Raw genomic sequence first — 26,898 nt, 5'->3', positions numbered from 1 at the left:
ATTAGAATTTAGATTAGGGAAAACACATTCTGTACTTTATCAAGTACAGTAATTAGTTCAGTCAGTAAAAGTTGATTACAAGTAACGATAAAGTTAGATTTTTGGTACTTAATTTTAAAATTTCTTTATTAAACGGTAAATTTGTTCTTAATATAAATGGTAGTATCTACACCTGTTTTATTGCGTATCAGAATAATTAAAAGAACAATGTGTTCAATGCAGAGTATAATCAGGGGATTTATATATTATGGGTAAGTTGCAACGTAGTTTATAGCAAATAGAACATTACTCAGGAAATTGTTCTTCTGTCATAGTCTCTTAAAGATTTAGAATGTTTCTTACAGCGTGGGTCAGATAATGTTTCCTGCCGTTTCACGGAAAGCGTAGTCCTTTCGTAGCTGGGAAAATGTGGCGTTTACCGGGATGCATCTTGTTAGTTAACGGTACAGGCGTAAAATGGGTATACTGAAAGTCCTTTGCTGCTGCTGCTGCTGCTGCTGCTGCTGTACAATAGCGTTAATTGTTTTGGGGGTTCTGAGGTGCTTTTTTATTTTCTCATCGCATTGCAGAAAATATTAATAACGTATAATTTTATTTTCACGTTTTAATCGCATCTTGTGCACAGCCTGCTGTACAGGGCTTCATGCTGCAAGAGCTGATAGATTTGATTCACCGCTATGAATTTTTCCTTGCACGGGGCTAAACAATGAGGCTGTTTCACGCACACGGAACCAACCCGCTCTATCGGCAGCAGGATTTGGGGGGGTTTGAAGTTTTGTTATTGTTAAATCCGTGCACTTCGCTCTCTTGGTTGCAGTGAAGAAACTAAATTGCCTTCAAATATATTAACAGAGCTCCAAAAGTTTTAAAAACACTGATTGCATTTGAATAAGTAGGCGATAAGTCTCCTTTAAATGTAAATAATCCTATTTGAAATTAATTACTTTGTGTTCTCCTAGTGAAGGAAAAGATGCTCCACTGGAGATTTTTGTAATGTCTCCTTTAAAATTTTGGCAGGTTCTTGTTTCCGCGTTTCGCTTGCTCGTGAAGGTTTCTTTGCTGTGTTATTTTTAGGAACGAGAAATAGCTAATGATGAGGAAAGTCGGATTTTACATGCACGCGCACACACGTATATATTTTTAATCTTTTAGCAAAGTCTCCTTGGAGGTGACATGGATATTGGCAACCCCGGAGCGCTCTCCCCCACTAAGCCTGGCTCCCAGTACTATCAGTATTCTAGCAATAACCCCCGGCGGAGGCCTCTCCACAGCACCTCTATGGGTGAGTGACTTTGTCTTCAACCTTTTTTCTTTTTTTTTTTTTTTTTTTTCTTTTCCCCCCTCATTGCGACAAATAATTGGAGTTTCGTCCTGTTTAGCAATACTTTGAAATAAATACAATAAGTGGCCGAGCGTACGCCGCCGGGACTCTCGGAGGGGTTTATTTCACGTTAGCCGATCGCTCCTCTTTGTCGAGCGTGCGAGGAGCCTGAAAACACCCGCTTTTTTCAAAGCGAATCTGCGTAAGGCGAAAAGAAAGGCCCTAACGCTCCCGATCAAAATATGAACAATTTTCCAGCGTGTAAAGTGTCGGGCTGGAGAGCAGTGGCATCCACTCGGTGCTCCCAAAACTGCTGCAAGGCCGGCGGGAGCCGGCGGGCAGGGCGATTACCGGCTGGGGCGGTACAAAATCGCGATGACGGTAAAAAAAAAAAAAAAAAAAGCAAAGGAAAATAAAAAAAAAAAAGGGAAGAAAAAAAAAAAAAAGCCTGTCTTATGAAGACACCGTTTTGTCTTTTTTCAGAAGTACAAACAAAGAAAGTTCGAAAAGTTCCTCCAGGTTTGCCATCTTCAGTAAGTACCGCTCGGCTGCTCCTCGCTTGCGATCGCGGCGCCTTTGTTCGGTTGCAGGCAGAGAGAGGCGAGCCCGCTCCCGGGCGCGCTGGGCGCTGAGGGCTGAGGACAAGGTAAGGAGGGTGAAAAAAACCTCGTCGCTTGGCCCGACTCGGGAGCGGTTAATCGCACAGTGGGGATGAGCGCGTGTTGCTCGTGTGGATTTTTGGCCGTGGGTGCGCGTACCTGCGCGGGGCGAGCATCCCGTCCACGTGCCGCTCAGCTTCCGTGTCGGGCTGCTGCTGATTTACGGGTTTGCCTGTTCAGAGAGATGCGCGGAGAGGATTTATGCCGAATTTCCCCGGGCCTCAGCCCGGGACGCGGGGCAAACGGCTTCGTTTTGACGGGAGGTCTCTGAGCTCGGGTACCGGCGGCAGAAGCCGGCGGGGCTGAGCCCAGCTGCCAACCGCTGGGCCCCAGCTGCTGCCAGGGCACCGGGGCGGCTCGGGCGGCAGCGCCGGAGCCGGACATCACCCAGGGCTTTCCCCCACGCGGCACAGAATACCCCCGACGTCTCTTTGTAAGGAGGGTTAGGGATGCCGGCCGGCCGCACCAGGCGCGTTTTGCAGCGTTTTATTGGCGTGCAGTCGGAAGTTGGTGTTTCTTCTTTGGTTCGGTGAAGTCCTTTGTTTCGTCATCCAAATAATTATTCTATCAGTTTTCGTCATCTCATCATTTTGCACGACCTTGGTGGGTTTTTCCCGCGAAAGCTGCGCCAAGGCGCGTTACATCTTTTGAGAGCGTTAACTTTAAAATATATAGAAAATAGCAGTTTTAAAAGCAATTATACGACATTTCTGTAAATAGAGCATAAAGAGTGGTATGGCTAAAGAGGGCGTTTCATTCTAGCGCTTTTACCCTCCTTTTTTCTCTGCCATTACTTTAAAAATACATATTTTTGTATCAATATCTGCAAACAGAAAACAAACCACTCGAGGGAGGAGAGCTTCCCTTTCGTACCCGATAACTGTCTGTTTTATCTCGAAATCTGGCTATTAGGAGGGGCTGAGTGGCAATCAATCTTGCGCAATATATAACAAATTGGCATGTTAATCTCCGGTGGCTTTTCTGTTTTTACCATAAATCCAGGTAAATTTGCAGTTTGCAAACTAGCATACTTTTAAAGCCTCATTTATTGTAGTGACTGTGCTAAACTAGTTTCCTTACCGGTCACTTTCTAAATAGTAGAATTTTAATCTAAAAGAGAAAAACACGTGCGAACGTCCTAATTTAATCGCACAGATTATTGTAATCTTTAGAATGTTAAACAAATACAAACATAAATCTTTTTTTGTAAGTTGTTGAAATATGGAAATTCTCAAATGCGAGTTTCCAGTAAAGTAATAATACTATTTTTTTTTAATTAAAAGTCAGTTCCCACAGGTGTATTTTAAATTTATTTCACTATGTGTTTTTTGGTTTTGGTTTTTATTGGACTCCTTTAGAGCAATAGCTAATATCCTCCCCAAAGGTTTTTATGAGCACTGCTACGCTTGAAGTTAGAAGGGGATTTAATTTAGCTGAAACCTTAGCTTTTAATAGTTTTTCTGACAACTTCACCTGAGCTATCCCTCCCGGCTCTTCCCAGCTGGAGGCGAGGCCGGCCGGAGCGCGCTGCGGCAGCGCACAGCACCTCTGTGCCGCGGAGCCAGCGGGATGCGGCGCCCGCCCGGCGTGCTCCCGGCACCAGCCGGCGCTCGCTTCCGTGGGTCCTTGTGGCGGCGCGGGACTCGCGCGGGTTTTAATTTACTCATTTGCCGGGGGGGGGTAAAAAACCCCACATCGCCCCACACCTGCATTATTTTAGGACTGGCAATATTGCTGAGGGGTGACCATCGCGGGCCGTACGCGGGGATGTTGTGTTACAAAAGATGCTCTCTGTGGAATGGTACCTCTGCCCTCGCTGCGCCGGGAAGAGCGGCAGCGTTTCTGCGGGAAGCGTCAGCGGGCAGGGATTTATAACTGCTGCGAAAGTTTTTTATGGATTGCTTCTTGCTTCCAAAGAATGGAAGGCAATTTATGTTTGTCGCAGATTAGTCTCAAATGTGTGCTTCCTTTAATTTTTTCTGAATGCAGTTGTTGTACAGAATGGAAATGCTTCTCCAGCTCAGTACTCTCAACTATTTTAACAGTATTTTTATTTTTAAGTCAAATTATCTCCGAGTAGAATATGCACTTTAAATACTTCACATTATTTTAATGAGCTGTACGATTTATTAGAAAATAAAATATAAAAAGGTAGTCCTGAATATTTTAATCACCGGTAGCTCTTTCTTCCAAGAATGAGTAAATTAAAATACGAGTCCAGTAATGTGAATCCAAGAACAGTACGGTTCCGAAGGAAGTACAGCCTTTTGAAAGGGAACACACACGTAGGTCTTTGGGTCGTGTTGTCTTCATATATCGTGAATCGTCCTTTTCATTTGAGATGCTGCCGCTTTAGGAAAGGCACCTGTGTGTCTCAAACAGAACAAGTGTCTTACAACAGGTCAGATTATAGGTAGGCTGTGGCACACTGAACTGCCAGGATTTATGACGCTGAATGAAGTATACGCATTTATAAATTGACTAACTAGATTATAAATACTTAGTTGATAGGGTGGAAACATTGCTGTATTTCTCTTAAAATATGTATATTAACTCGTTCTCAATGTGATTTATGCAGTGGATATGGAGATTAATGCAGCAGCGTTTGCGAAAGCAGTTATTGTTGATTAATTCATAAGTAGCCTTATAAAAATTTCAATGATAAATGGTAATAAATACGTTGTATCAGCTCCCCTTTATTACAAGCAATGGCTACGAGTTTGGAAAACAAAGTAAATTAAACGACGGAAACAATCAGAGATCAGAAAATACTGCAGATTTGAACCAACCTTGGCGTGGGGAAGGCGGGACGCGCGGCGTGCCCTGGGGGGGGGGGGCAGCCCGGGCCGGGCTGCGGGGCTCCTGCCCGTCCGGACCCCGCCGCCGCGCTCAGCCGCAGCTCATCACAGCTCTTCCAAACCCCACACGGCCCCGGGGCCAAAGTGTCGGACTCCAAAAGCTTGGTCTGAAGGAAGAGGAAGGGGCCGGCCGTGTCCCCCGCCAAAGCAGCCCGTCCCCTGCGTGCCGCGGGGCGCTCTTCCGTGGTGCCCGTTGAGATGGGCCTTGCCCAACGTGCTCACAGCGTCCTCCGCGGAGCTTCTCCCATGTCTGAGGTTTCGGGAGTTCACATTAATTCCAGGCGTCGTAACCTGAGGTGGGATCTGTCTTTGCAGGCGGCGGGGCGAGGGGCTGGGGCCCCCCGGCTCTGCCTGCTCCTTGGGCACACGTGGCCTCACCGCGTCCTGGGCTCCTGCCCATGATGGAGTGCAACCTAACGTACTTCCTTGAACTTACAGACTCTCCGTAGTCTCTTTGGGGGAAGGGGTTTTACTGGGACCGTTTCACACTGGAGTTTTGTGCCTTCAGTCGAGAGCCCGGAGAGCTCTGCTCCCACGCCGGCGGGGCAGTGAGGGTCAGGGTATTTCGGATTGAGCCAGCTGAAAATGAGGCATGGGCGTGACTACATTGGGGAAAATGAGATTTTTCTGTCCAAGCTTGTTTTCCTTGTGGAGTACCCACGTGCCTTTACTGCGCTGTGACACGGTAACGTTTTGTACCCAGGCTGGTGCAGCGCGCAATCCAGGGGCTTCTCTGGGCAATCCCATCATCACCCTTAACTTCATCCTAAGGCTTTGCTGTTCACCTAATCTTCAACCTGAAGCCTTCGTCCGTTTTGGCTGTTGATGGTTTAATCACATCTGATCTTTTACATTAAGTGTTTGCCAAGTGTTGCCCCCTATGGATGCCCCCTATGGCAGGGGGGTTGGAACTCAATGATCTTTAAGGCCCCTTCCAACCTAAACCACTCTATCATTCAGTGATTTTCTGCCTTTCTTATCTTGACCAGTAAGAGTCAGGGATGAGCAAGGTGTGCTGGTACGTATGGTTGGAAGCGTCTGTGAAGGAATGGGGTATGCGATGGGAAGTCTTTGGGGGGAAAAGTGAGCAGAGAGGGAAAGGCTTAGGTTGTAGAGGTCATGTTTGAGCGGTGGCTTGCCAGGAACTTATATCACCCTGACTTCAGCAAGTCCACCACAGTGGCACTGTGGCAGGGAAGTGGTGCCTGCCCAGGTGCTGATGTCCGACATGTAGCGCTCGTAATATAAAGCAATATATTGAGGACAAAGCTCAGAAATGAAGCCTTCATGGAGAGCTTTAGATGTCAGTCATCTGGGGACACGGTCCGGGCGCTTCCTTGGCTTTCTTGGAGCAGGACTCCATGCTTCAGCCGGAACAGGGGTTCACTGAGACTGAAGCGGGAGCAGCTCAGAGGAGCACAAGTGATGACATGTCCTTTGAGCCCCCTGCGTGGCCGGGGTGGGCTTTTCGCCACTGAGAGCGCAGATGGGTGGGTGAGCCCAGCAAGGGCCGTCTCCAGGCCTTCTGCACCACAAGTTGCCCTTCTTTGTGGCCAAGCTTTCCAGTAGCGTGCCTGGATATCATAAATTGCTCAGCTCATGCATTTCATCGATTGTCAATGCTTTTTCTTGCAGTACGATTATCGTCTTGTAAACGGGCTGCCAAGTGCAGTGGTTATGGCACAGTGTATTCCATTTGCCTTCTTCGTGGACGCTCTTTCCTTTATGGCCACACCGAGGCCTCCCGCTCCTTTAGCTCCACGGGGAGAGCGGATGGTTGCAGTCGTTCGATCCCCGTTTATGGCAGACCCGGGAGCTGTAACCCAAAGCGAAATCCCACATCCTGCTCTGCCCCTGGAGAGGGGCGTTCGGGCTCTCAACCTGTGCCGAGAAATGCAGCTTTCAGCCTGTCCGGGACCCCCGACCACGCGCCTCTCCTCGCAGCCCCTCCCAGGGAGGACCGAAAACGCCGCGCTCTGCGGGGCGCTGCGGCTCGGTGCGGAGCCATAGCCGCCGGTGGGAGCTGCTGGAGGTTTTGCTGCCATGGCTCCATCGGCAGCACTGCGCAGCAGCGCTGAGTAACGCAGAGCTGGTTTTAGGGTGCTTTAAGGCGTAGGGGTTGCATTACCGTAGGAGGTCCTGTCAGTATTGAGCGAACCCGAAGGTGGTGGAGTTCCTCCAGCTTTGTGCCTGCTGATAGTACACCCTGAGCGGGTGATGGTGCAGTTCTTGTTTCACAACTGTTCATCTAGCTGTTTTGAGCGGTGTTCCTCGAACCCTTCCTGCCGGCCACCATGGGGGCAGCAGCAAGGGACGGTGATGTTCCGCAGGTCCGGGCTTCCCCCAAGGGCGGCTTTCCTGGTGCTCCTCCGCCAGGACCTCATGGCGGTGTTTCACCCCATGCTTGTTTCCTCATGTCTCCTTGAGGAGAGGTGGAGCATCCCTGAGCATCCCCCACGACCGGCATCGGCTACAGAAAAACGGAAAAAGCCCAAAAGCCATGGCGGTGGCCCAGCCCCAGCGTTCAGCGCAGCAAAGACCAAGGCTTCAGCCAGCCATCATGGTCACGTCTTTCTGGTTTCCAAGGCTAATTTCCTCTTAACAGAACCAACAGCTTTAAAATAAATAAAAAGCTTAAAAGCAGAAGGAAAAGGAGGAGGTGATGGCTCCTCACGTTGAACCATCTCCTTGGAAGCTGCATCTGTAGGAGCCCTTGGGGAAGATGGGAGACCTCTTGCTTGGGAAAGGGGCTTGGGGCTCAGCTCCCTCCTCTGCCAGCGGCTTCGTCTCTGCCCGTGGCACGCACTTCGCTCTTCGTTCGTCAAATAGATGCGAGTGGGCTCAGGGTGAAGGAACCGGGTCTGGCGGGAGGAGCTGGGCTGCACCAAGGAGCAGGATTGCAACCACGGCCTGGACGGTTGCCGCACGGTATTTTGAATGTCAATCATGAGAGAGTTGTTGCGGGGAAGATTTTACAGCCAGAATAAAGAGTGGGAGAAGTCAAGTGTCATCTCAGTTGTGTTAAAAGAGAAGAGAGGAACTGAAAAATTAATTGATTTTGTTGCCAAATCAGCAGGTAAAATCTCCCGAGTCTCAGTTTTAGTGGCAAGAGCCTCTTTCTTTCATCTCAATTTAAGGTGTCCCCTCTTAGACTGGAGACGTCTATCTGTACTCGCTGTTGTGTGTACTTACAAGCGCGGCAGCTCTGACCTTGCTAGCCAGACAGATAAGGAAGTGTATGACTCAGTTGTACATCCTAAGGAAACACCTGCTTGGTTCCAAAAACCAAGAAAAGAGAAATACTACTGGGATGCCACCTGGAGTTGTTTTCCACAGCTTTATTCTGATTTCCACGGGAGAAGCCTTGATAATTTCGCTGGGAGGTGAGGAAGCACTGCTTGTGCTTTTTGTGCAGACTTTGCAGACTTCCTACCTCAAGTGAAAAGACACAACCGTTTGAATTTCCCTTCAAATATTCAACTTAAAGGGGAGTTCTCCAAAACAAATATAACGTCCCCTGTGCCACCTGCCGTATCACAACGTCAGCCAGTCCTGGGATGCCGACGTCATCGCTGCTGCCAGCGTCTTCAGGGACGTTTCTCCACACTGGACCTGGAAGCTTTGGAGCTTTCTGGGGTTTAGTGGTGGGTTGTGGGTTGTCACCCACTGGAGATGTGCTGGAGCACTCCAGCTGCCAAACGGCACTGGGGCAGCGGTGCTGCGCCTGTCTTGGGGAGGGGGGGATGACCCGGTCTGGGTGTCTTTGAGGACCAGCGCTACGGGGTGAAGCCTCCTTGGGACCTTCCTGGAGATGGGCATCCAAGGACAGGGGGAGAGACTGGGGGTGAAAGCTTGGGGGCAGCTCAACAATTGCGTCAAGTGAGAAGGGAGCGAGGTAGGAGCTGGATTAAGGAGGGGATAGCAGGAACTAGTATTATAATTTTATCATAATATTTTAATATAATTCATTGACTTCTGAGGTCTGAGAGCCCACGGAGGTGAGGCTAGACCTGTGTCGTGCACCGCAACACGCGTGCCGTAGGGTACTTGGCTTTCCCCTGCCTCGCAGCAGCCGTACGTGCTCCCCACGTCCAACTGAGGACTGCCCAGGGCTCCCGCGGGCGACGGGCGCTCGCGCCCCCCGCGTTATCGGGCCGACAAGGCCCTCTTCATGCGGTGGCCCCAGGGGAAGCAGCCTGGCTAGCGTCCCTCCTCGCCCCTCTGGCCAGCCATGTAAATCCTACTGCATTATGATTTGGGGTTTTTCCATATTAAAATTAGAACCTTATTAAACTCCGCACATTTTTTTTAACTCGGTTATAACAGAGCTCTGCTTTCTGCTGTAAAGTAAATAAAGAAATTTGGAAACGCAGCTTTAACACGTAGCAAATGAAGTCAACCCAAGGAAATGATAAAATCTCCTGCACACCGGTGAGGCGCTGGGTTAAAAGCCCGTCTGTTGCAACCCTCACCTGGAATCGCTCGCCGAATCTGAAGGACTAAGAAGTCACGTCGCAGACAAAACGCTGTGCTGTTGTTGCTTTGAAAGAGATTAAAGCGTAGGGCAAATTCAGATTAAAATGGCATAGTTTTAGTTTTTTAATGAATTGCACAGGATATCTTCAACATGAAAAAAACAATTGGAAAGGGATGGTCTGAGAGGTATATTTTTCTTAGACCTTGGCCTCACGTTATATTTAAAGGTGAAACCTTGCCTACGCAATTCGCACACTTCGGCACGTTTAACTATTTTGGACTAAAAAAAAAAAAAACAAAAATTCAAAAATCCATTACTGAGTGGTTCTGGCCCATTCTGTGCAGCTGGTGAGAGAGGTGTGGGATGATGAGTGGGGTTTTTTGTTTAACTTGGGCAGAGACTCCCTCTTCAGAGTGCTGCGAGTAGTGCAGAGGCACCGCGGCTCCGGGGACGGAAGGTTTTGGGCCAACAGATCCCCATGGTTTCTGCGGCCCCGCAAAAGGAGAGGCAGTAGATGCTCGGCAGTGGTTTTAAGGCAGTTCTTTGAAAATTGCTCTTTAGGCACTGCGGCGTTTATTCCTGCGCCGCAGCGGGGAGGGTGCTGGTGCCCGAGGAGCAGATCCCGCTGCCGGGGGGTTTGGTGTGTTCTTCGGCGTGAATCGTGCCCTTCCTCCTGCCCGAGCCCAGTGGCTATTTTCCCCCCTCTAAACTTGATGCATGTTGGTTTTTTTTTTTTTATTTAAACTTTTCATCCACCTGTATATTTACACATAGCGAGCGTCAGGATTGGGAGGGTCCCAGTAGAACAAAAGAAAAGGCAGTGCTGTGGGGTTTTGCCAGCGGTGACCCCGCAGCTGGAGGAGCTGCTGCAGCCCGAACCGGGGAACTGGGGAACTGGGGAACCACTGGTCCTGCCCACGCCTCGGCTGCCCCTCTGCTCCCTTCCAGAAGGAGCCATCAGAAAATAGGGTTTATTCGGTAAATAGATGTGAAAACACATGGCGGTTTCATGTCCAGCTTTCAGTCGTTGTCTTTCTATAGCTTAGAATGATAATATTGTATATTACTACAGAATAGTAATTCTTTTTTCATTTGGGAATTAAGCCGAGTTTCACAAGTGTAAAACTCAGCACTTAATTTTTCTGTTTGAACTTGCGGATAATTGTTAGGAAAAGGCATTTAAAGATTAAAAAGAAAAAAAATCTCTGTGCAGTAATTCGATTTCGTAGCTTTTCTTTAAATATTATCTGTAGATTGTATTCATTACAAGCAGTGCAGCGCCTTCAGATCTCCGATTAGCACAGTTCAGCATTTAAGATATAAGCATTTAAATCCTATCTTGTATCAGGCCTTTGCGGCGTGGTTTTAGGAGAGGACGGCTTCTGGGGCTGGGGATTTATTTATTTGATCTCGTTTGCTTTAGGTTTTGCTTCCGTTTCAGAAGGGATTGGACACGGGGTCGGGGTGGGGAGAGTGATGCAGCGCGCGGAGGGGAGAGCGGGACGGGAATGAAGAAGTTATCTGTGGGAGTTAAAGATACTCCGTCAAGATGGATCCGCTTGCCCTCTGACTGGAGGACGTTTGTTAACAGAGCCTCTGCGTTTTATCAAAGGAACATTAATTTTTGCTCTGAAGTTGTGGGGTTTTTTTGCCTTTACACTGAAGCGGTAAATGAGCAAAAAAAATCAGCATAGCGAAAATATAGGAAAAAAAAAAAATTGCGTAAAGAGCTCCAATAACTATTAACGTTGTTAAATGCATAGCAAAGCTCCCCTGACAGTTTCTTGGCACAAAACCTAGGAGGCCTACAATGGCTGGTTGTTTTTTTATTGTTATTTTATTTTCAATGGCATACAGCGCCTTTCGACAGGCCAAACAAGCGGTTAAAGCCAGCGCCCGGGCGGAGGGGACACCCCGGCGGCCCCGCCGCGGTTTTAGACCCGTAAACGCGCATTGCGTTTTGCTTCCCAAAGCTTCGGTCCCACGGGGCTCCTCCAGGAGAAGGGGACGGGGTGTCCTGCCCCGCTTGCCCTCCCCACCGGGCTCCTGCTGGGCTGTGGTCACCCGCTCTCCTGCTGGAAATCCTGCGGGAGGCCCCAGGAATACCCTTTTCTCGGGTCCTGGGAGGGCGCCGAGATGTTACGCGCTCCCGTTTGGCAGCGCCGCGTATGGAATGCGTGCGGGTGTCATGCATGCGGGATGGAACTCTGGCTCCGCGAGGGCGCGCGCGGGTGCCCGCGGCGGGTCCCGGGGGTCCGCAGCCGACCACGGGGACGGGTCCCTCGGCACCCAGAGCCCACCCCCGGTGTTTAAGGGTGAGGATGGCTCAGCGATGGGCCTTTTACCGCTGCCGTAAATACGAGAAGGCTTAAAGGCTCTCTTGCGTGCTGCTTTTTCTGGCAAATAATAGACTTGACTATTTTGGGTGCCTCAAAGAGCCGTTCGGTCGGTCGCCGTGGGGCGTTGCAGCATGGCCCGGCGCCGCAGCGAGACCCCCAAGCAGGGGAGCCCCGCGCCGCAGCCGGAGGGGCTTCGGTAACCCGGGTAGTTTAAGCTAGATTTGCATCTTACAGACGATTTGACTCCGTTTCCAGATGAGAACATCTTTTCCCTGCCAAAGGCGAGCCACAGAGTGACAAGGCAAAGTTAAATCGCTTGGTCCCAGTCCAGCTTGGCGGAGCCGGTCCTTCCCGGCGCGGCGGGCGCTGGGCTGGCACCGGGACCGGCACCGGGACCAGCACCGGGCAGGACCGCAGCCCTCCCTTGTTGTCATTGCCACCTGGTGGAGTACAAAGGATATTGGTTTTCAAGCAAACTCGCCTTTAATTTTGGCTCTTTTATTGCAACCACACTTTGGCAATAGTGTGCGAGAGTCCTTAACCAAAAAGATCCTCTCGTTTGCTCTGCAACACCTCATTTCTCCGCTCACAGTTCATTTATGATTCTGATGAGAGTGTTTTTTCAGGAAACACACATTTCACTTTTTGACCTAGGAGCATCTGTTAGAATTTTTTTTAATACTACTTTGGCATTCTGGAAGTGTTAATGTCTTTCATATCTGTTTAATGCTATTTAGGGATATTTATGATCACCTCTTGGTTACTTGGGGTAAAGTGTGTTGCAATTTTTTTCAAACAGACAGGAAAGCATTCATATGAGGAAACAGATTGCTTTAAACATGTGCTTCCTGTGACAGTAAAAAGAACAAATTAGATTTAACACTGTGTAATGAATGCATAAATGTGTACGTTTAAGCTTTTAAAAGCCTTACATTTGGTTCTGGCCTAAACAAAAGTCTAGAATCACCTATCTAGGCGCAACAAAGTAGATTTAAATACGTACAACCGAGCCTGTTCCTATTTTCAAAGCCATTTTGCTGCAGTTTTCCGTTCCGGTCTAGGCTTTTCCCCCTTAAATTGCGTTAAATTGATCTTCGGATGCTCTTTCCTGATCCTAAAAGCGCTCTGCATGGGTGAACCGCAAAAGAAGGAAGCGCCACTACAACCGTAGTGATTCACATTGAAGAAAAGTTCATTACTTCTCTAACCAGCGATGCCGCGGGGGTGGTGGCACTGCGCGCGGTCCCGGGCAGCAGGTGAAGCCTCCGGCGTCCCCTGCGGGTCCCGCTCCCGCGGGAAGGCTGCGGGTCCCGGGGCTGCACCGGGGACGGGGGGCGTCGGGGCGAGGGGCCGCGGCACCGGGGACCAAACGGGGCTGACGCCAACCTCCTCCCCTGGCGCTGGCCTGCGGCAGGGCTGGTGGCTTTTATTTTTTTTGGAGGGAGGGGGGAAAAAAAAAAAAAAACCGAAAAAGGAAATACTGCGAGTCGACTGGCCCAGGAAACAGCCTGGAAGTACTTAGTGTGGTTTCCTGCGGGTTCGACCCGCGCCTCGTGGTTTTGGCCATGCCGCCTGCTCCCGCTTAGTCTCAGCGCCACGTACGGAGCTCCAAACGTAACGCAGCTCTCCCTGGAAACACGACTGAAAGGAAACCGTGGCACGTTAAACGTGTGCCTTCCCAGATCTCTTCAAAATGCAAACAATGGTATAATATATACTTAATTGTTCTTCTTTACTTACCTGCTGGGGGGGAGAAACTACTCTGAATCACAGCTCTAGCAATCCTCCCGGAAAGATTCTAAATGTCTGCTTCTTGTTTGCATCCTCGTATTTCTTTGAAGATGCATCTGGAAAAGAATTAAAGGCAGTTTCTGTCCGCCTTCACCCAATTAGTTCCCTCACACCTCTTAATTTCAGTCTTTCCAGAAGATTTCTTCAACAGAAAACCTACCCAGGTGGAAGCGGGCTGTGGGGTTTGTGCCGCTGACCGTCGCCGTGCCTCCGAGGGCAGAGGGAGGATGCGGGGGGGGGGGGCGGCTGGTGGTAGAATAGACTGGGATTCGGCACAAATGCCAGAAAGATGCCCGGGTTGTGCTGAGCCGGAATTTTTTTGCAGGCTGTGGGAGTTGGGTCTAGAATCCAGTTTGTTTGATAATTAGCGCACATCTCCTAAGACTTTCAGAGATCCGTGGTTAACCTTTCTGCCGCCACGTTCTGACATAAAATTAAGGCGCCTTTTATCATTCTGCGCTATTTAAGGAAATATTTTTGAACCATCTCCGTGCAACAGGTTTCCAAAGATTAAAAGTATGCCGCAGGTTTCCAAAAAACTTCATTTTTTCTTATATTTTAAATGTTCTGTTTGTGCAAAATTTTGAGAATCACCATAAGGGCTTCTTTGCATTTTTAATTTAGTAACTAACATATGAATAAATTTGCATATTAATTAGTTGCAGATTAAATCATGCATACATAATTGCCTCCTTACTGTGTTTAATGTTTGTCAAAATCTCCAGCCTGGTTTGATGGATGTCGTATGAAAGATTACAATTTGATGTACCCTTGGAAGTATTTACACCAATAATGCGGGATTCTTAATAGCAGAATTCTCTAGTTATATACAGTTTCTAATAAACATGTAAGATAGGTGCATGTCCCTTTTGACTAGATTTTTTCCTTGCACCAAGTCATTTACTATTCATAATCATTAATGCATCTCCTAATTATACAGCATATGTCTGTTAACCACTTCCTCGCCAGGCGGGGGGCTGCAGCGCCTGAATTTTTAGTACAACTTGGATCATTTGAGAGACTATTCCTGAATCGGTCCCCCTCCGCCACGAGCCGTCGCTTCGGGTTTTCCTCGCGCGCGGTATTTGGAGGAAGAGCTTAAAATGCAAGGGACATTTTGCGGGTTATTATCGAGGCTGAAGAAACGAGCGGCACTTAATTCATGGCTGAAGGCTTCTCCGCTGTGGCTGCTGCGGTAAATAATCAAGGACGTTCCAAGTGCAAAAATAACACCCACCAAAATTCCCCCCTAAAAGCAGATGGGGGTGGCCGGGGAGGTGGGGTTGTGCCGCGGCACCCCGGTGCTGCGCTGGCGGGGACGGCATTGTCCCCGGCGCCGGCTCCGTGTCCCCGGGGATCGCCTGGGGACGGCGACTTCCCAGTTCCACCCGGCTGGGACAGCACCTGGGCGCCATTGCCAGCCTCCAGGTACCGTTAGACATCTGGGCTCGGCTTCCTGAGGCGCGGGTTCGCAAAATCCAGCAGGCTTCCCGAAAAATAGAAAATGTAGGGGGGTTGTGTTTGCCTCGTGGGGTTTTCTGAACTTTCAGCTATGCTCTGATCGCACTTTCAGGTTTCGTCCGCAGCTGTGAGGGCCCGAAACCGCTATTTTTAATGAAATAAGTATTTGTATGTAATTCCTGATTATTTTTTTTTTTTAAGAAAAAAATAGAACGCCAACCCCAGGAAATACTGCAAGACTCCTGATGAAATCCCACGAGTTGGCTACACTGGACTTATCCCCGAGCAGTTGCTTTCCTTCGGAATCTGACTATACGTTAAGTCCTTTTCAAGCAAAAGCAGGTTTCGAGGACTTCCAAACAGCCATATTTTGTTAGAGAAGTTGGCGCTGACATGTGTTAGGCATTAAAGTGTGAATTTGAGCAGTCGATGGGAATATGGTACGGTGTTAGGAAACAGCAGCGGGGAAGTCGGACCTTGCTCCCCGAGCTCGCTGCCTACCTGCCCGAGAGATTTCTGGCCACTGCTTTTGCCCCCGGGAGCCTTTTTTTTGGCCACGGTTGTTGAATCGGGCTGGAACCTCTTTGGGGCCGGCTCAGCACCGTGCCCGTGCAGCGCAGGGCGACGGAGGCTTCTAGGAAGGAGCCGGGGGTGTAAAAATATGTATTTTAATATAGCATCTGGATTCGTAGAATTGAAAACGCGCTTTTGGAGGATTAATTGGGATGGCTGAGAGGGAAAGTTCATGGGAAAGTGTAAGCGTGTCATTTCGGGGCGAGGTTTCGGCTGTAATATGGATGTGTTTACAAGGTGGTTTGCTGTGTATTTTAAGTGCCGGCGTTTTGTATATAAATAAAAAATAGGCGTAACTGATATAAGATAAAATACCCAGTGAAACCACTGCATGGCCCTAATTACTCACCGAACCATGTACTCGGTTTCAGAAGAGCCCGCAGCCTGACATCTTTAGTCCAACCAGTCAGGTTGCAAGATGGGGTTTAGCACATTGTTCCCTGTGAAAAGCCCAATGAAATCAAAGGTACAAACGCCCTTTTCTCCTGAAGGATTTTACAGCGCGAAAATAAAACATCAAGGAACCACTGCCCAAAGACCTCACAGACTTATTCTCTAATCACAGAAGAACATAAACTGCTTAATACTTACCACTAATTATCCTCCCGTACTGTGCAATTCGGTATTAAACCACAAAAGAATGTTCAAATACCATTAAGGGACAAATCTACAAAAGCAAGAAAATTGTAAGACCGGGCCAAATTCGGTAAACTCAACCCTGCGGTGAGCCGCCGCCGCGGACAATAACGTCTCTGGCCCCAGTTCAGTCCCGAGGCGGGCGATGCTCCGCGGGCGTCGCACGGCAAACGCAAGCACGTCGTTTCAAGACTCGCTTAATTAGCGCCCTTATTTAGTGAGATGTCCAAATCTTCCCTCCGTACGCCTGTAAACCCCCACCGTGGCCGTGGCGGGGGGGGCCCATGCGCAGCACCCATGGGTGCGGGAACACGCGTCCGCTGCGTGCCGTGCTCTCGCCGCGCCGGGCTGCCCCAATCTACCGCATATTTTACCCTGCGCTCCCATCTGATCCAGTTTTACTACCCAAAGGGTTAAAATTCACTCTCTTGAAAGCTCAATTCTTCATCTTTAATGGGAAAATTGACAAATGTTGCACAGAACATCTTTTGTTTGAAGATCTCCAAGGAAAGATAGATACCCGGCAGCTTCCCTCCTCCGGGCGGTACTCCTGGAGAACTAGAGACAAAACGATTTTATGCAACGAGGGGGGAAAAAAAAGACTGTAAGAAGCGAAAATGCCAACATTGGCACGGCCCGGTCCGGCCCGGCAGGCACAGAGCCGGGATTTAGGGAAGATGTGATGCTTTTCGTGCCGGTGCTTCTATCGCCTCCCGCAAACCTCGCAGCCCCGTCCCAGCCGGGATTTAGCTCCTCTCCCCCGTGTGCCGGGATGAGGTTTCGGCAATAAGTTGCAATCCCGATTTCTTGGAAAGGGAGCGGGGCTTGAGGAATTTTGCAACGTGCTGATGGTTTGAAGGTCGACGCAGCGTAAGCAGCAAAAGGGAAGAGAAAGGGTTTAAGCGGTTTAGTAGGGGAGGAGAGGTAACCGTGAGGAAGGAGACACAAATAAAACAAAAAAGCTCTGGCAGAGTGTCAGGTGAGGCTCTCTGTGGCAGGACGCGGATTTTTGACTCGGTGATGATCTCCCACATTTCTTAACCTGGAGATAAAAGTGATAAAACATCGAGACACGCACGGTGTGGCAGAGGCCCTCCCGCGCTGCGGCTCAGCTGCTCTCGCACATCCAGGGCCGGGGCGGCAGAAATCTTTTGGTTTTTACAACCCCCTTTTTCATTCCGTCCTTACTTCTCGGGTCAGGTGAGCGCTGCCGGGGGCAGGAACGCCCCCCCAGCGGTCGGGGCTGCGCGGGAACGCTGCTTCGTCGGCGCGGGTGAAAGTCAGCCCGAGCCCTGATTTCCCCTGTGGCCTGGGGGACGCTCTGGGTAGGGCCTGGGATCAGCACGCAGCATTTTCTGTTCGTTAAATACCCATTACTCTGGAGTCTTTTCATCCTTTTTTTGAGCAGTACCCTTAAAGAACACCTCGCGCAGTGGCCTCCCTTCGTTCTTCTGGCAGCATCTCAGTCTGATGATCTCCACCTTGACCAGACCTCGCACCGTGCCGGTTCCCTCTCCCCTTCCACCCGGGCTGCTCGTGACAGGAGAACAGGGGGCAAGTTTGCCTGCATCCTCCCCAGCTCTTTGAGGCCTTTGGGACCAGCCGCCCCATCTTTCCGGGTACTACCCATCCTCGCACCCAGCAGCGAAGCCAAACCGTATTGCTGGGTACCGAGGGCGATGGCCGTGGGTGGGCAACGCCATTTTCCCCCAAAATGCACCTTCTCTGCCCCTACTTGTGCCTGGCTCTCTGAGGTTGGGGGTTATTTTCAAGCACGAGTAATTCCCAAGTACGAAGTTCGCCTTCAGAGCAAGTTACACAGGTGCAGACGTGCCCTCCTCATCCCGAGCATCCCGGGAGCTCAGAGCCGCGCCGGCGGCTCCGCCGCCTCTGCCGCAGGCACGTACTCCTCCCAAACGCCTCGTGCGGCCAGGTCACCCCTTACCAGGACCAGGGGGACACCGTATTTTGTATTTTCCCCGGCAGTCAGGGCAGAGAGCCCCGGCCGGAGGAGCGCTGTCGGGGCGCCCCGGGCTCTAACCCCCTCAGCACCACTGACTCGATGGAACCGCAGCCCCGACGCGGTGCCCGTGGCCTCGCCGAGCTTCGGTTTCTCCGTCTATACAAAGGGAAACGGCGACAGAATAATATTTAACTGCTAGATAGAGGGGCTGCGAGGCCTAACTATGTAACAGCTGAAAAGTCTTCCATATGGCAATGTGCAATAAATGAGGAGCAGCGTTCCTCTCCCGCTCCCTCCCCAGATTCTTGTGGCAGAGTGGGAACGAATCCGAGTTTGCAGGATCCCACATCTATGTTCAGTCCTGCAGATCATTTAGCAGAGAGGAGGGGAGTGAGAAACGCTCTTGAGTGCTTTGATCAGTTCTGCTAACGGTTTACTATGTAGACAAATTGCTGCATGTGACTGGAAAAAAGGCCACGTTTTGGTTCTTAACATTAGCCATGTGTCCGTTCGCATGGTGTCCGCAACTTTTTCTTACCTTTTCCACAGTTTCTTTTTCATGTATTGTTTTAAAAAATAATTGTGCAATGGCACAGTATATATAAATTTTTTTTGAAGTTCTGGTGCAAGTAGGTATTTATCATTTTTCAAAACACTGAGCCCACTTGGGAGAATATATATTGTTACTAATGAAACTCATTATATATTGTTACTAATGAAACTCATTATATTACAGTGTGATTTTTTTTTTTTTTCCTAAAGACTGAATGTAAGATCAGGTCCTTGACTGCCTAATGCTTTAAAAAAAGTTTATTTTGTACTGGCAGCTTCTGCTAATGGAGAACAATTGACTGGGAACGTGAGGAAATGTCCGCAACGCAAAACGAGCAGTAACTGCAGCACCGATCACTCTGGATTGCAAAAGCAAAGATAATCCCTTATAATCTGAAATTACTCGTTTATTGTGTGGTGTGTACATTCAGTGAGCTGCTCGGCACTGTATGAAATATTAAAAATTCCCTCTGTTCATTTATTTTGCCAAACACTTCTCCCGTGAGCTCTAAACTATGGTACAATGTCCGTGGTCTCATACGGGGACCAAAGGCGCTGAACTTTCCACAGGTAGGAACCTCCCATCGTTCCACCCCGCGTGCCTTGGGAACGTAGAGAAAATGTCAGAAATGAGCCTTAAACCCGCTTTCCTGCCCGTTTCCGTAGTGCATCCCCAGTCGAAGCCCACGGGATGTTGTGGCCCGTAGTCTAGGCCAGCAGAATTCCTGCCTCTGGGCTGGAAACCCCGATGCCACCTCGCAGTCGTCGTAGGGCCTGTTTACGGTGCCAGAGCGATGTGGAGAAGCCGTCGTAGTACCGCTGACCTCAAAGGTTCAAATATCATGAGTCAGCCGCCCTCCCATCCACAAAAAAAAAGAAATCCTGAGATTTTAAAAATAGCCGAGATTGGGTTGGTTTTATTAGCCTTTGGGGTTTTCTGCCTCAGAGTTCCCAGCTCTCCTCCACGCTTACTGGAGTTAGAAGCTCCGTCTTCGAAATGCGAAATCTGAGCTCACCCTGTAATCAATGACTACAGCAGCTCTGACTTTCCAGAAAAGAAAGCCCACCAAACGCTCCGATACTCAAGATAAAATGGTAAAAATTGGCGATAGCGCCTTTGTGCGAGAAGAAATCCTGGCCCATGTGGTTTCAGTTTCTCCCTTGGCTTTCCGCAAGCAGCGTAGTCAAAAATAAACCTAGTGGCAAGTGGGTATTTTAGATAGACGGTTTTGTTTAAAATAGATTAACTGTAAAGTATGTTTCTACGCTTTTTTTTTTTTTTTTTTTTTTTAAATTCGATAAGATAAGTTTCATGGAAGGTGATGGATAAGCCAGAGCGCGCAGTGCCTCCCTCCGTGCCCCCGGTGCCCTGCCCAGCGCCGGCTGCGGGGATGTGCTCAGCCCCGTCGTGCTTTAGAATTGGGTTACCTGCAAAGCCAATGTTGGAGGCCGGTTTGGGTTTCAATAGCTAGTTTTGATCCAGGGTTTTATTATGTTTGTAACTTCACATGCTAGCTAGTAAATACAGCCCGTATGGCAGTTGAGGTAAAAGAGGTTTGATATTTTACGGATGCTTGCAGAGATGTCCTATGGTTTATTCCGGTGATCTCAGAGCAACTCTATGGAGGTGTTACTGGTTTCCAACCTCAGTCACAGCCCAGCTTTGACCAGTTAGTTCGGGTTTGGCAGTGAAAGAACAGGAGCGCATGTGATAATGGCACTGAATCAGTCACTACTGAAAGGGCATTTTGCTTAAAACCTGCCCCGGGTACAGGAGATGTGCCCCTCTAACGCGTTCAATTCCAACAAACGGACAAGAACTCGGTGGAATTGGCACTGCTCATGACATGCCCAAGTCATGGCTGGCCAGCCATTTGAATGTAAAAAAAAAAACTTGCAAAGGTACTTTTATTGACATTATTTTGCAATTTAGCGAGGTGCAGGCGCTGTCGTGATGACCCGACTCATGCACAAAGAAATCCTGCGGACGAGGAGTGTCGTACCGGCACGGCCGTGGATGCTCTCCGGGCTCAGCAGCAGGCTGAGGCGGTGCTGCCGGCCGGCCTCGCTCTTCGGTCCCGGCTCTCCGCGGGAATAACCGCTGTCAGGGCCGCTCCAGGAGCTGCACCCGGTTCGAACATCTGGTGGAGAGTTTGTCCCCTTAACGAGAAAGAGAGGAGCTAGTTCAGTGCTGGGAAAAAGGCTCGCTTCCTCCTGGCAGACAAGCCTGGAAACAAGGCGTAGGATTATTGGGTTGATGAGGATTGCCATCAATAGGTAGTCTGTGATATTAAAGCAGATGTATCCACATTTGGCGGGTTGAAAGTAGCTTTTTAGAGACTGTAGCTTTTAGGATCTGATTTATTCATATAGCATCTGTATAATTAGATATTTATGCTGCATTCAGTCTATGGTGCGCAAGTATCTGAATGTGAACCTCTTCCTGGAGAGAGAGGAGAGAATATTAATGTACAAAAACGTCGGAAAATAAGCGCTACCTTTAGTTGCAATAGTTACAAAAGAGACAATTGCGGATTTTGTCACATAGCGTTCAGTGAGTTAATTTCTAACTCAGTTTGGGATCCTCCAAAACCAAGACCAGCAAACGGCCACGGCACGTGTTGCCCAAATCGGGCCCCATCCGTATAAAGTAGATGTGGCGCAACTTGTTCTTGTGTCTGCCCAGAGTCTGAACGAGGCGCCTGCGGGTCGGCGTGGACTTAGCGGGGATTTTAGCAAACCTTTAGCTCAGCTCTGGCGTCTCCCAAACCAGACCTGCCTTTGGGGAGCGGAGCTGGGGTTGGCTTCTCTTTGTTTTGTTTTGCTTAAGGAGGAGAGTGGCTGTGGGGGCGTGAGATGGGGCTCATCTTCATGGGACCTCTGAGCGGGGGTCCCGCTCACTCAGCTGGGGTAAAAAGCCACAGCTGGGTAAAATTCTTCCCAGCTGGGCATTCAGAGCCACTTCTCCACCCACGGCGGGTACGTTTTAATAACTACACTCAAGGATTTGTGTAAGAAGGATGAGATTATCCAAGTGACCCAGACTTAGAGGAATCCTGGCTATTTTAGTCATCTTACTTGATATTTTACCATAATCCGTTTCAATTTGTGGCTGCAAGCTTGTCATCCAGCAGATAGCTTCCCTTTCTTTGCTCCTCTTCTGAGGACCTCAGTGACAGTAGTGTCGGGAACGTGACTGCCCTCTCTTCCTTCCAGCATCCTTTTTCTGGGACTTTCTGGAAGGGCTGATTCCAGACCAAAGTGTGGTGGAGCCGCTCCGTTGGGATGACTGGGCGCCATCCATTGCAGTACCCTTTGTTGAGTGAGGAGGGTGCTCTGCAGCTCACAGGATGGGGCCCTTTCCAAATTCTCTGTCTTGAAAATCCTGCTGGAAAAGCAGGGACCTGTTCTCTCCCTTCTGGACCAGGAGAGATGGCCTCCTGAGGAGGCTGCAGGACCCACCTTTCTCTCCTTCTCCTTCTCCTTCTCCTTCTCCTTCTCCTTCTCCTTCTCCTTCTCCTTCTCCTTCTCCTTCTCCTTCTCCTTCTCCTTCTCCTTCTCCACCTGCTTCACCTTCTTCTTCTTCTTGGATTTCTCAAAGGTTTCCTCACCATCTTCTGGAATTTGCTGCTGAATCTGACACAAGAGAAACAAGGAGAGAATGAAAGCGAGTATATATATTTTAAAGTACTGAAATTCTATCACAGAATTACAGCACTGGTTATTTCTAGGCAGCCCCACCTGGTTCTCTCCCAGTTCACCAGTTGGCCATACCTTGCCTGGGTGGCTGGTCCAGGGTGACCAGCGGTGAGAGGAGAAAATGGAACAGGAGGGATGTAAAATAAATTATTAATTTAGATAGCGCTAAAGTAACTGGATTCTGACAAGTTGGCCATGTACCATGGCATCCCACCCTTGCTGCGGCACGCTACGTAGGTCACACATCCGCCTGAATTTGTCCCTACTTGTGTCGTGTTTGGGGAAAGATATTTATACTGTAAGCGCATGGCTAAGTTACACCTGATCAGCCTTGGTCTGTTATTGGTGACCTAGAAGATGCTGAAAGAGCGATGCCCAACATAGAAAATGCTGAAATAATGGACTATCGCAGCATTTTATGCATCTATTAGGCTCTGTGTATTTTAAAGTCCCCCTCCCTTTGGTGGCATTCCCTCTGGGTTCGGCATAACGCCATTTTTACCAAAGCAAAGCTTTAAATACTCCTCCTTGACCCTTTACGTGGCAAACAAGTACCTTGTGGGCAATGGGGACAACACGCTGGGGAGGCAGACCCGCGGGGCCGCCGCCGCTCCTGGCTGGAGGAGGTCGGTGCGACGGCTGGTAGCGGCGCGGGGCGGTGGGACACACTGTCCCCACCTCACTCTTCCCCGCCTGCGCCTCGGCCTCTCCGCGCTGCCAACCTCTCGTTTAAGACGAAGGACGTAATTGCAGCGTTGCCGGCACCGCTCTGCGGCGAGGGCTGGAAGACGCCGGCGCTGCCGGACGCCCACCGGCGGGCGGGTGTGCGGGGGGAGCCGCTCGGCGGCGCGGGGGCTGCAGGGGGTCCCCCACAGCTGCACCTGCAGCGTCCCCCCGCACCGGCGCGGCCCGAGCCCCATCCCGGCGGGAAATCCTCGCCTTTGTGGGCGCCGAGTCCTGCCGGGGAGCTTGGCTCTCCCGCAGCCCGCGTTAACAACAAAACCTGGCGCACAACGACCGCTTTTGCCTGGTTCAGGGAAAATCCCCACCGCGGCGATGTGGCGGCCAGATGCAAATGCAGAGCGCGCTGCATTTGGAGATTAAAACACCGACAAAGATTTAATTTTTTAAAAAGGCTGCTTCTCGTCAGATAATTCCCCTTATATTTTTAGCGGTTTGCTCTTTTAATCAACGGGCTCCCGTTAGCCAGGAGCCCAGCTCGTGCCCTGGTGACATCCCCCGGCAGTGCCGGCGGCAGACCTGCACCCCCGAAAGCCGGAGGGTGGGGGCTGGACGATGCTATGGGGGGGTTGGACGGTGGGGTGCCATGGTGGGGGTGGATGATGCCGTGGTGGAGCTGGACGATGCTGTGGTGGGGCTGGATGATGCCATGGGGGGGTTGGATGGTGCCATGGTGGGGCTGGATGTTGTCATGGGGGGCTGGATGATGCCGTGGTGGAGCTGGACAATGCCATGGGGGGGCTGAACGATGCCGTGGGAGGGTTGGATGGTGCCATGGCGGGGCTGGATGATGCTGTGGGGGGCTGGACAACACCGTGGTGGGGCTGGATGATGCCATGGAGGGGTTGGACGATGCTGTGGGGGCTGAGCAATGCCGTAGTAGGGCTGGATGATGCCGTGTCGGGGCTGGATGATGCTGTGGGGGGCTGGACCATGTCATGGCGGGGCTGGATGATGCCATGGGGGGTGGGCAATGCGATGGCAGGGGTGGAAGATGCTGTGGGGGTCTCTGAGCAGGGCTGTGTTGGGGGGCTGCTGGGGCAGAGGGGTGCGGGAAGGGGTGGGTGGGCGGCGGAGGATGAGCATAGCCTCACCTTCCATCGTTTCAAAGCCCCACATGCGGTCGGTGTCTCTCCAACAGTATTCCTGGCTGTTATTAATGAGAGGAATTTTATGTAAGATGCACATTTCTATTTCTGAAAAAGAGAAAAGGAAAAATATCCGGGACAATCACAAGTTCCCGAGCGAGGCAGGAAAATATATTAAAGTTATCTCAATGTATGTGTCGAATGCAAATATGATATGTTAAAGTAATTAATTTTTATTGTCATGTGTTGAGAATTATGTTATAGTTATGGGCTTACTCCCTGCAAACCGCATTAACTTCTTATCGTGTTATGTACAATATATTTATACTGAAATTTTCCCATTCGGGAGAATGAGAGCAGTAATGTGACAGGATCCAAATTAAGTTGGACCGTTCCCCACTCCGAGGTTGCAAAAAAAAAAAAACCAAAAAAACCCAACCAAAAAACCAACCAAACTGAAATCATCTGCAGTCATTGCGATGACACATTGGTCACGATTCAGGGATGGCTGTTCAGAGCGGCGGGTCTCTCTCCGTTTCCACCATCTATACACATCGCCACGGGAAATTTTTTAGAATTGTCTGGTGCCAATCCGGCCGGAGTTAGGGGATCGTTTCCATGGCAGGAAAGTGATTCGGTTAGATGAGTTAAAGGTCCGTCCAATCTAATTTTGTGGTCAAATTTGCAGTAAAACGTAATGCTGGCTGCATAACCGTGCGGAGCTGTGAACCTACAGCTTTTATTAAGAGAGAAAATACCCTGTTTTGCAGTTTGCCCAGGCAGAAGGGAAGAGCGGGCGTTATTTCTTGAAAACACCGGAAGGTTGTTGGTTTTTTTAATCAACGATCGGAGCACTTTGTTGTTTTTCACCTCTGGAGCGTTAATATTTTCGAGTGTTCGAAAGCAGGCTTAGCGGTGCGGGGAACGCCGTGCCCGTCTGCGCCAAGCCCCGCATCGGAGGAGCCTTTTCTCTCCCTTTCTGGGGAGCGTTTTGTCGCCCGTTGACCTGTAGTAGTCGGGATTTTTTGGCCTGATGTATTCTACGCTGAGGGTGGTTTAAAGGTTACAAATGTGATCTTGTCAGATTGACAACTAACTGTTCTAATGAGGAAAAAATCCTCAAAGCATGAAATTTGAATGAAATGTGTGATTATAATTCAAGTACTGTTTACCCGAACCTCTGGGGACCTCCGGAATAAATGCAGAACAAGTGAGTTAGAGAAACCTCCGCTCGTTCTTCCCTCGGCTCCCGCGGCGGCGGCCCCGTGGACTTGGGTGGAGAGGAGGAAAGGCAACTTTGCCGTCGTCGCCCAAGCCGACAGCTCGGGATCGCCGTCCCCGCGCCTTTGTGGGTGATGAATAGTGCATGCGGTGCGCTGCCACGCCGGGGAGGGAGGAAATAGGTGCTTTGAATTATTAAAGTTGAGCCCGGAGACTGGCTGTACGCTCGCATGGCATTTGCTTCGGCATATGCAAATGATTTAGTTTCATTTGGGATCAATTCCCAGGGGCCCTCCTTTCCTGTGATGCTCTGAATTTGGCAGGCTGGAGTCAGTCCCGACGGGGGGGGGGGGCTGTACCCCCCCCCCCTTTCCTTAACCCCCCCACGGCTGGCTGTGTGCGGGGCGATGGCTGTCAGCAGCGCCCATGGGATGCGATATTTATTATTTAAAACCTACAAAATAATAATAATAATAATAATAAAAACAATTTTTTAAAAAAAGGGGGTGGGGGTGGGGGGAGGAAGGTTGCGCGGGGCTGCGCGGGCGGGCCGCGGCAGCTGCGCACAATGCTGGGAGCGCGCCAGCAGCACGGACAGATGGCGGAGTTATTAGATGTGCATCATACGATTCCCTTCCTGCCACTCGCTTTTTAATCAAATTAAAACAAAAAAAAAAAAACGGGGAAAAAAAAAAAAAGAAGGAAAAAAAAGAAGGAAAAAAAAAGACGGAAAAAAAGACGGAAAAAAAGATGGAAAAAAAGAAGGAAAAAAGAAGGGAAAAGAAGAGAAAAAGAAGGAAAAAAAGAAGGAGAAAAGGAAAAAGAAAAAAGGAAAAAAGAAAAAAGAAGGGAAAAAAGGGAAAAAGAAGGGGAAGGGAAAAAAGAAGGGGGAAAAGGGGAGAAAAGATAAAAAGGGGGGAAGGAAGGAAAGAATAAAAAAAGAAGGGAAAAAGAAAGGAAAAAGGAGGGAAAAAGATTAAAAGGGGGGAAAAGATGAGAAAAGGAAGGGGAAAAAAGAAGGGAAGAAGATGAAAAAAGGGGGGAAGAAAGAAGGGAGAAAAAGAAGGAAAAAATAGAAGGAAAAAAATAAAAAAGGAGAGGAGAGCGGGCGCGGGGGAGGTAATTAGCGGCATTTGCATTCCGCCGGGTAATGGGCCCGGCTCCGCGGGCGGCGCGCGGGGCGGTGCGCGGGCGCGGGGCGGTGCGCGGGCGCGGGGCGGGTGGAGGATGGTGCGGGGGGGTTGGGGGGGGGGGGGGGGAGCGCAGCCTCCGCCCCCGCGCGGCGAATGGTCTCGCCCTGCTTTGCATATCGAGCGCGCCCGGCCCGGCCAGATGGGAAGATGCGAGTGGAGGAATTGTTGTGAAAAAAGGGAGAGCGAGTTTGAAATAAAAAGTTGGGAGCGCGGGCGCGGAGGGGGACGGCGGCGGCGGGACCATGTACTGCGCATACACCATCCCCGGCATGGGCGGCAACTCCCTCATGTACTACTATAACGGGAAAGCGGTAAGCGGGCGCGGC

The 26,898-nt window shown here is 50.0% G+C and overlaps 1 protein-coding gene across 13 annotated transcripts in view; it reads left to right on the top strand.

The window, feature by feature from the left end:
- The window catches only part of TCF4 (transcription factor 4), a 239,753-nt gene that overhangs the window by 143,581 nt on the left and 69,274 nt on the right, over window positions 1-26,898 (top strand). For 10 of the 13 annotated variants that reach the window (XM_082497060.1, XM_082497054.1, XM_082497064.1 and 7 more), the window contains 2 exons: window positions 1,153-1,282; window positions 1,805-1,854. In XM_082497060.1, coding sequence (XP_082353186.1) covers window positions 1,153-1,282; window positions 1,805-1,854 — 180 coding nt within the window. Of the gene's footprint in view, window positions 1-1,152; window positions 1,283-1,804; window positions 1,855-26,352; window positions 26,884-26,898 lie in introns of those variants that run through there. The other 3 variants (XM_082497057.1, XM_082497056.1, XM_082497055.1) reach the window with 1 other exon arrangement.

This window comes from Vanellus vanellus (genome assembly GCF_965231255.1).
Source record: "Vanellus vanellus genome assembly, chromosome: Z".
Lineage (NCBI taxonomy): Eukaryota > Metazoa > Chordata > Aves > Charadriiformes > Charadriidae > Vanellus > Vanellus vanellus.
This window is presented reverse-complemented; position numbering and strand designations above follow the sequence as displayed.